Consider the following 9438-nt stretch of genomic DNA (forward strand, 5'->3'; position numbering starts at 1 on the left):
TCTCACATATGGGCGGGGATTGGATTTGCATGGACCGTTCTGATTGGTGCGTTTGAATCCGGGGCTTTGTCAGTGGAAAAACATGTTTGTGGTCATCTCGATTTGAAATTATCAGAAAATTTCGGTCGTTTTTGGCATTTTTTCCTTCTACGCCTAAACTTTACAGTTTCTGCGGCTGATTTAGTGTGTCTATTTATCTTTAAATTATTATACAAAATAACAGTTTAGGCCTCACTCTCAACGATATTTAGACATTTGCTACTTATTTTTACCGAATTCCGCTAATAATCTGAAATGGGATCTTTAAAAGGGAGTGAGAGACACATCTGGTTCTTTATTAAACACAAATCAAAAGTTTGAAAGGTTTCAGATTTGATTAAATGACCTCAAATATTTCCTAAAAACCAAACCACAATGAATTTAAATTATTATGTTGATTTATTAAGATCAAAAATTTTAATATTTGCAAACAATTAATTTTCATCACACTGAGGAAGGTAAGGCATAAGAGAACTGTTATGGTTTTACACAATCTATAATAATCTGAAACACCTCCTGACATAGATGAAGGATTATAGAAGAGTAAATATTTCAGTCACAGACTGTTTGAAATGAGAATTAAAAACACCTATTTAGGAATTTTTGCTCATTTACATCCACAAGAGAAATCAGATTGTCTGATTTCGTTATCAGAATATTCACTCGTTTGTTTGTTTGTTTGTTATTTATGCCTGTTCACAGTTGCAGCAAAAACCAAATTACCCAGAATGGGATGAATAAATCTTATTGTAATCAGGTAATTAGAATAATCTGGATTAAGATCACTGAAATGATCTAACTGTAGATGTTTAGGTGTTATTTTAGAGGAAAACCAGTTAGTCTGATGTGGTTTTTAATAAAAGGAGCTTCTGATATGGATGCAAATGCAGGCAGTAAAACAGAAGAACAGCCTGTTTGGAACAGAACGCTAAAGAATCAGATCAGCCTGCTAAGGAATGAGCAGAAGAGTTTTCTTCTACTTTAATTAAAATCCACGATTGTCTGATTAACAAGTCTGCATCTGTAGATTATCACACGTGTGTGAAGTGATGATCTGGTCAATAAAATCCCATTTATGAGAATAGATGTGTTCAGTTCCTTCCTCTCAGCAGCAGAAACAGAGACGGATTAAAGGAAATACTCACATTCCCCTTCCTGGTTGGGGTCACCAGAAATGCCGGCGTCTGCTCGGTTATGGTCAAACGAGGGAGGAGGTCTTACCGCGCGTCAGAAAATCAAACCTTCATCTCTGTCAGGAAATGTGATCAACAGACGTGAAACAAAAGGAGGCAACAGGAATCCTTTACCACCTCCGTCCTGCAGGAGCTGCACCTCCTTCGACCGTGGATCCCGGAAAGGTCACAGGTCATAGGTGAGGTCGCATCAGCCCCACTGCAAATGGAGATGCACCGATCATTCACTCGACTTCTTTGCCTTCGTTAAAGAAATGTTCTTGATCGCTGAGTGACGTTGGACCAAACCGACCATCAACAACCTGCTCCTCTGCATCAAATGACCTTTAACCCCAGGAAACGTCAAGGATTCGTTTGCCAATCACATCAGCTGTTTGATTTTTATTTTATAGACCGTTCACTTTGTCTCTACACATTTGGTCTGAGTTACAAAACTGTTGGATCTCAATTTTGGGGGATTTTTTCAGTAAAAAGACTAAATTTACTTCTTGGAATAGAATTTTTCTGACAGTTTCAGGTTCTTTGTGGAATTATTTTGTAAAAAAAAGTTTAGAGTAAGATTTGTGAGATATGCAAAACACATGTTCACAAACTCAACAGTGATAAAACCGAGTTACTTCTCGTCGGTTCCAAATCCACCCTCTCTAAAGCCTCAAGTCTAACTCTTTCCATTGATTCATCCTCTGTCTCCCCCTCCCCTCAGGTGAAGAGTCTGGGTGTCATCCTAGATAGCTCACTATCTTTCAGTCCCACATCAATAACATTACCCGGTCAGCCCATTTCCATCTACGTAACATTAATCGTCTACGCCCCTCCCTCACTGTCCCCTCTGCTTCTATCCTGGTTCACAGTCTGGTCACTTCCCGTTTAGATTATTGTAATTCTCTCCTCTTTGGCCTCCCCCAAAAAACCATCAATAAGCTCCAATTGGTCCAGAACTCAGCTGCCCGCATCATCTCCAGAACCCCCTCCTTCAGTCACATCACCCCGGTTCTTCACCAGCTGCACCATAACCTCCAGAATCCATTTCAAACTCCTCCTGTTCACCTTTAAGGCCCTCCATAACCTGGCCCCTCCTTATCTCTCCGACCTCATCCATATCAAAACCCCCTCTCGTTCTCTTCGGTCCTCCTCCTCTGTTCAGCTCCCTGTCCCTCCGGCCCGACTCGTCACCATGGGAACCAGAGCTTTCAGCTGCTCTGCTCCCAAACTCTGGAATTCCCTCCTGACCTCCGTAACAGAGACTCTCTGCCTACTTTCAGATCTAAACTCAAAACCCATCTGTTCATATCTGCCTTCCCATCCTGATTCACTTTTAATTTTATTTATTATTTTTATTGTGCTTTTAATGTCTATTGTTAACCTTTGTTTTGTAAAGTGTCCTTGGGTTTTTTGAAAGGCGCTTTAAATAAAATGGATTATTATTATTATTAAAACAGTGAAAATTAAGCTAGGGTTCTACCAAAAATATGGATGTCAAGCATTACTACAAGAAAAAAACTGTTTAAAGAAGAATCATTAGAGCAAACTGTAAAGTAGAAAAAAGCTCCAAAAGGCCCCAAAGGTCGCCCAGCTTGACCTTTACTGTTGAGTTTGGGGTTTTCATTCCCACAGAAGCTCAGATCTGACCGAACACACTTCTTCTTTACCACTGAAGTGTGTCTGGATTTCTGTGGTTAACCTTCATCAACCCAACTTTCATTTTCTTGGGGCAACTTTCTTTTACTTTGTGCTTTCATTCAATATTTTCCTCCTCACATTTTATTCAAATACATGCTTAAATGTTGTTTTATCAAATAAATATTATAAAATATATATAAAATTTATTATATAAGAATTTATTATAAAAGAATGTCAAAAGAACATCAGAAATGTGATCACGTCGTAAAAACTGAATGTTCTCATGACAAACTGTCATAACTTTTACACAGAGGGATCTGAGGAAGACTCTGCTCGCCGTGCACCTTGACCCAACATGGTTGTTTGGGGGGGGTCCATATGCTGGCCTGATCTGGTCCAGGTGGTCCTGTCTACTTCTATTAACCTCGTGGAGAAAGCAGGGTGGAGTTTTGATCTTTGGATTAGCCTGAGATTACAGCAAAATCACTTAGCAGCATGTGTGCGGGAGGGGGGGGGGGGGGGCAACGTTTAATCAAGGCTTCTGAGCGCGCTCAGTGCTGGCAGTGGAAACAAATGTATACATGAATAAATAAATGAGTATTTGAAAGGATCATCAGTGGAGGAAAAGCAAAGGGAGCTGTCTGCTTGTCTTCATTTGCTTTGACAGCTCTGCTCTCCCACCAGGCAGCCGATCTTCCTCCACCACGTCTCCGACAGGTTCTTGATCTTGTCGGGAGTCTTCCTCAGCAGAGTCATCCTCTGCTGCTGGACGGTGACACTTTCCGCTTGCTGGAAACTGGCCAGGATGGCCGAGTCAAAGGTGTCCTTCAGGTTCTTCTGAGTCAGCGCCGAGCACTCGGCAAAAGCCGCCGCGCCGAGCTCCTGGGCGAGCTGCTGGCCCTCCTCTGTGCTCACGGGCCTCTGCTGGTTCTGCGCCAGTTGGATCAGCACCTGCACGTCTTCTCTCAGGTCCAGCTGGGTGCCCACCAGGACCAGCGGAGCGCCGGGACAGTGCTGCCGGATCTCTGAGAGCCACTTGTCGGTGAGGTTGGTGAAGGAGCAGGGGCGGACCACGCTGTAGCAGAGCAGGAAGACGTCAGCGTTCCTGTAGCACAGCGGCCGCAGGAGCTCCAGCTCATCCTGCTTGAAGGAAAAACACAGAAGTTCACAGACCCAGAAAGAGAAATCTGTCTTATAGGTTGGCTCCAAACTCTGGCCTATACGTTGATTTTTATATTACAGCAAATGAGTAAATAAAGGCAGTCTGGACCTGCATGTTTGAAACATTTAGACGTGATTTATGTCAAAGGAGGAAAATCTAATTTATAAACCCACATATTGGGTGTTATCTCTTATTTTTCAGGTTTAAGGTGAACAACATTCAACACAATCAGTGGCCATGAAGCCCTGAAAAAAATCATTTATTTAGTAATATCACAATAATTTGTTTTAGGGGGTTTGAAAAAAATAATAACCTGAAAAGTAGAAAAGTTAAACCTTTTAAAAGTGAGCTACATGTTTTTAGATGATAAATTGATTCTGTCTTGTTGCTATAAAAGAAAAGCAAACATTTTCAAATAACATTTTCTTGTTGGATAAAGATTTTGGAAATTATCTTTAGGATTTTTGAAACTTCAGAGAAAAAAATGTGGAAGAAAAACAATACTTTCTGATGAAACGCTTCTTTTTTCCTGTAGGGGGCGGTATAACCCTCACAGTTCATGTCGACGGAGTGACTTACGTTAACTGATCCATCGAGCAGCCCCCACTTCTACCAGCGGCGCGAGACAAGAAAAGGCGTGTGGGTTACAAAGCTGTGCGTAAACATTTGGGGAAATGTCTGCTGTTCCATAACATACACACGCACACACACACACACACCCACACACACAAAGCTCACCTGTCCAGCCGTGTCACACAGCTGCAGCCGCACCGGCTTCCCATCCACCACCACCACCACTGTGAGGTCAGAGCACAGCTGTCACCGTCTGCTCTCTAAACATGATCTGAATGCAGAAACGTCTGGAAACTCGTCTAGAAATGTTTGGCAGAACCAGCTCCCGCGTGCGTAAAAGCTGCGCGTAATGGTCGCGCTGAAGGTTACCGGTAAAGTTGTCGAACGCCGTGGGCACGTATTCAGCGGGGTATCCGTTAGTGGTGTAGCTCACGATCAGGCTGCTCTTGCCCACCGCTCCGTCTCCAACCAGGACGCAGTTCACCCGGCGCTCCGGCACGGAACCGGACCGCCGGCGCCTCGCGCTCGCCGGGAAGTCCCGGTTCTTCTGGCGCCGCGCCGGGACCTGGGAACCTTCTGTCTCGCAGAAGGGCTCCGACACCCGGGCCGTCTTGTGGCTCCGGACGTCCTGCGGCAGCATGGCTCAGTCTGTGGACGGACAGCGGACTTTACTTAATGCTCCAAAGGTTCGGGCCTCCTGAAGACCATGATCCTCTCCGTCCGGGTTTCTCAGAACAAAGTGGATCTTCTGTCCACAGAAGCAGAGATCTGGAGCAGACAGACAGCAGTGGAGCTGCTCGCCCAGCGGGAGCTCCTGATTGGCCTTCTCCCTGCATCTGCTGGTCGCGGCTGCTAAGAGGCTTACCGAGCAGCGCCAGATGAAGCAGCACTGAAAGATCCGGGCTTACGGCAATCCTTGATCCAACGCGCTGAAATATATGAGCGACCTCCTTCTGGAACCTAAACATTCATTTAAACCTTTAATTCACCTCATATCCAAAAAAATCTTAGAGACTGATCGATGGATCGTCATTTCTGCGTTCCTCCCTCCTCATGTCTGGATCAGCTGAAGTTCAGGTCTCTGACATCCACTCATCTACTCCCCCCAATGCTCCTCCAAACGCCATGATGAGCTCCTCAGAGCAGTCCAGCCTGCTCTGGCGCCCTCTGGCGTTCACACCCAGAAGTCTGCGGGGACTGGAGCAGCAGGGCGGCGTGGAACCAGCAAACACGTGCATCTTTTTTCCTCCACGAAAGGAGGAGAACTCAGCTCCTCTGAGCGGCAAAGGCAGCCGGAGCCACGGTGAGAACACAGTGAAGAATGTTTGGTAAAACCAGACGCAGTGGTGGTTTTTCCTGCGGTTTTTCCTATGGGCGATGTGCGCAATCTTGTAGGGGGTGCCCCAAAAAAATGTTTTTATCCACCCAGACTTGAGCTGCCCGCTTCCCCGTATGGTTAATGAAACTCGCGTTTGGGTGCCCCACTGGTGTCAACTTGCTGCTGTCATGACAGAACTTTGCGGATGTGAAGATGGGAACAGGTGGAGGACAAGCAGGTAGAGAGGCGGAGGCGGGGCTTAGACAGACGGAAAAGTCAATTCAAGGTTGTGGATTTATTCATTCATAATTGATGTCAGGTTTGTATTCAGCTCAAGAAAAAAAAAGTGGACATTTTGACCAGAACCAGAAATAAACCCAAACTGATGCGTGTGAACGACCGAATACTAGACCTTAACTGTGAATTCAACTACGATATGTTGCTTATATGATTAATAGAGTAAAATAAAAGATACAGTTTGTTTTTGCATGGATGCAGGCTTTGAGTTATTGGGGGCGGGGCTGGAAAGGGGGGGTGAGGGTGCCCTCCAGTGTTTTGCCCAGGGCGTCAAACTAGCCAGGACCGCCTCTGACCAGACGGTTCTATCTCTGTGAGCAAACACTTTGACCAAATCAAGTTAATATTTCATTTGCGGCCCTCGTGATGCATAGATTCTGTACCCAAACAGAAAGAACCGAACTATTTCCAGATCAAACGGCAGAAAAGCCCAGCTGGAGCTTGTGTGAAGTGTGTCGGCTCTCCAGGAGGCGGCAGAGCCGCAACATGATGAGACGGCGTGCGTGTGTGTGAGTCTGTGTGTGTCTGTGTGTGTGTATGCGCGTGTGTGTAGGAGGCTGAACGCCCTGCATTAACAGCACAGCACTGAGTGGGAGACGCACAAAGCGTAGGGGCACTCAGCCGCACTTGGAATGGCGGTTTCCAGAGAGAGTCGCCTCAGACTAGAGGAGCTGCTTTCACGGCTGAACTGCAAGTTTTTTTTTTGACAAATTCTAATTTTAAAAGTCATTTTTCTTAAAGACAGGCCGGCACAATCACTGTGCTGCAGTCCTGCTGAACTGCAGCACAGTGACTGCAGTTTTTGAGAAATGCTGCTACAGTTTCATCCTTTCAATGGTGAAAGTCAGTCCAAACATTCTTCCATTATTGATGGGAGGGGGGGCGGGGTTGTTACAGGTCTGGGCATGAAGGATCTGCTGCATAAGCCTCTACCTGAGGACCCCCCTTTATGGCTGCAGGCCTACATGAAGCTCCAGAGGCTCCTACAGAGCAAACTCCTCGGTTTGTTCAGCCCCCCCACCCCCCACCCCCATGGACCAGCAGGTGACTGCAGGTGTGCACACTCTCCACAGCGCCAAACGTTGGAGGAAATCCTGAGGGCTGGAGGTGAAGTTCCTCTTTTGAATCAGTGTGTGGGCGCAGGTAAATCCATTAGAGCGGCGCGGAGATTCTTGGTCCTCTGGTTTCCATGGAAACGTAACATGGAGGAGAGAACGTACCAGATGGACACTGACACTTTTTTTCCCCTTTTCATCGTCAAAAGCGATTAAATGAACCCAGAACCACCAGAACCGTGTTTGGACCGTTCTTTCTGGCAAACTGTGAGGTTTCATCCAGATGATGAAGGTTCCCTCTCTGTGTCATCAGAACCTCATCCAGACGTTTCATGGAGGTTCTCGACTTTCTCCTTGAACCCTCTGTGGAGACTGTTGGACCGTGACCTTTGACCCAAACTGAGTCCAGTTACGCTGATGAATGAAAGCCGAGTCCTGGTTTCAGTCTTGGGAGTCCCTTTGATTTGTGGGAAGGTTCTCCTCGGTACCAGGCGAGGATGATGACCGTCGCTGTGGTCCTCCGGACGGAAAAAAGCTGCAGGGAAAATGTCGGACTGCAGCCGCTCCCCCTCCCCCTCCTCCCTCTCAGGAATCTGGTCCAAAACACACGGAAACTCGGTTTGAAAATTCAAATCTAGCTTTGAAATCAGAACGTTTTGGAGTTTTTATTTCAAAATGAGTGACTTTTCCAGAGAAAAACGCACATTTAGAGAAATGCTGCGTTCATGTGGCGTCTGAAGGATCGGAAAAATGACCACGAAAACACAGAAAAACGACAAATCTTCCAACACCACAGGACTGCAGAATGACCTTCTGCACCCATACGGCCAATTTAGATGTAGTGCGCCAGAATTACAGGGGAATAAAAGGAATCTCAATGTCATTTATGCCAGTTTAACAGGCCGCATGAGGCCCCCCAGGGCCGTTCTGACCTGAAAGCCTTTAGACGGCGTCCTAACCTGCTAGTTTTCCAGCTGCTTCACTTGGATCAAATCATCTGTGAGGATAATCTAATCAAGTTTGTTATTGAAGCAGCAATGGGGGAAATTATCCTCCTGATAAATGAAAATGTAACTTTAAAAACAAATGTCTGAATCCTCCGCCCCTTTCTGATGCTAATGTCATTTCCCGGAGATTATAGGAAAACGCCAGATTATGAGTGTATGGTGCTAAACGTCACACGAGACCTCCGGTAGGAGCCTGAAAGGCGGGCGCGGCGAGCAAATGATCTGTGGCATAAATCTGCCCAGAATAATCTGTAAACAGCCGCTGACACCGCCGCCTAACAGGATTAGCCAGGAGTCAGAGGGAGAGAGCGGGGCCCCGCACCAGCTCAGCCAGCGGGGGCCAGGGCTGGCACCGCACCCACCAACCCCGCCAGCGGGACGCACAAAGCTGCTGCACCAACACCCCCCCCCCCACACACACACACACACACACTGCCTCCACCATCTGATAAACTAGACACCTAATCAGAATCTTTGGGGACCCCGGCCCTCTTTTTGGTTTGTGCAGACCAGGCAAATACACTAACTCAATTTAGAGTTTTGGATTAAGGCCCCCCCCCCCCCCTCCTCATAAAACACACACCGCCTCTTCTCCGTCCCTCATTTTTCTCTCTGATAGGATGATCTGAGCTTCCCCATCTTCCTCCCTCTTGCCTCACTCTCCCTGCCTCCGTCCCCCGGGGGACCGGGGCTCTCGGACTCCATAGTTATGGGCCGGGGCCATCTGTCACCGCGCACATTCACGCCGCCACCAGAAGGCCGCAACATGTGCAGATTTAAATGGAGAGCCCAACTTTCCCAGGACACACAGGCCTGACCTCGGCAGCCGCTGCGGCCCCCTCCTCCTCCTGCCTGCCCCCCCCCTCCCCGTTCCTCCCCCCTCGGTCCTTCTCCTCTGCTCCTCTACATCCCACCACCATCCGCTCACCTGCTTCACGCACCTCCACCAGCTCCTCCAGGAAAACGTCTGCAAAAACAAACTCTTTCCACCCCCCACCCCCCTTCCTGACAAGTGTGTGGAGATGGGGGAGACTCCTCCACCCATGACGGATCTCCACCTTGCACAGCAGCTGATGGAGAAGGGGGGGGGTGTTGGAGGAGGTGTGAGAAAGATGGAGATCAGCTGATTGGTAAAACTGAATGTGAAGCAGAGGGAGAAAGGCTGGAGGGGGGG

At 47.3% G+C, this 9438-nt stretch overlaps 1 protein-coding gene across 2 annotated transcripts; it reads right to left on the reverse strand.

Annotated features, from left to right (window-relative positions):
- Window positions 1–3049: 3049 nt before the first annotated feature.
- Window positions 3050–7029, reverse strand: LOC101162186 (rho-related GTP-binding protein RhoU). Of its 2 annotated transcripts, XM_020706726.2 has the most exons (5): window positions 5453–7028; window positions 4957–5235; window positions 4753–4811; window positions 4594–4623; window positions 3050–3992 (listed from the first exon to the last, which is right to left on the reverse strand). In XM_020706726.2, exons 2-5 carry the CDS (start codon window positions 5225–5227, stop codon window positions 3504–3506), a joined length of 849 nt encoding a protein of 282 aa, XP_020562385.1. In that variant the 5' UTR covers window positions 5228–5235; window positions 5453–7028; the 3' UTR covers window positions 3050–3503. The 2 variants fall into 2 exon arrangements, with proteins under 2 accessions (XP_020562385.1, XP_020562388.1); XM_020706729.2 differs by lacking the exon at window positions 4594–4623 and having other exon boundaries at window positions 5453–7029.
- Window positions 7030–9438: the final 2409 nt, after the last annotated feature.

This window comes from Oryzias latipes, chromosome 1, assembly GCF_002234675.1.
Source record: "Oryzias latipes chromosome 1, ASM223467v1".
Classification (NCBI taxonomy): domain Eukaryota; kingdom Metazoa; phylum Chordata; class Actinopteri; order Beloniformes; family Adrianichthyidae; genus Oryzias; species Oryzias latipes.

Coding starts and splice junctions, on each gene's coding strand:
- LOC101162186 (XM_020706726.2), bottom strand. CDS start 5,227: ATGCTGCCGCAGGACGTCCGGAGCCACAAGACGGCCCGGGTGTCGGAG. Junction 4,624..4,752: donor TGTGTGACACGGCTGGACAG/GTGAGCTTTGTG, acceptor CGCCGCTGGTAG/AAGTGGGGGCTGCTCGATGG. Junction 3,993..4,593: donor TGCTCGATGGATCAGTTAAC/GTAAGTCACTCC, acceptor TCCTTCAAGCAG/GATGAGCTGGAGCTCCTGCG.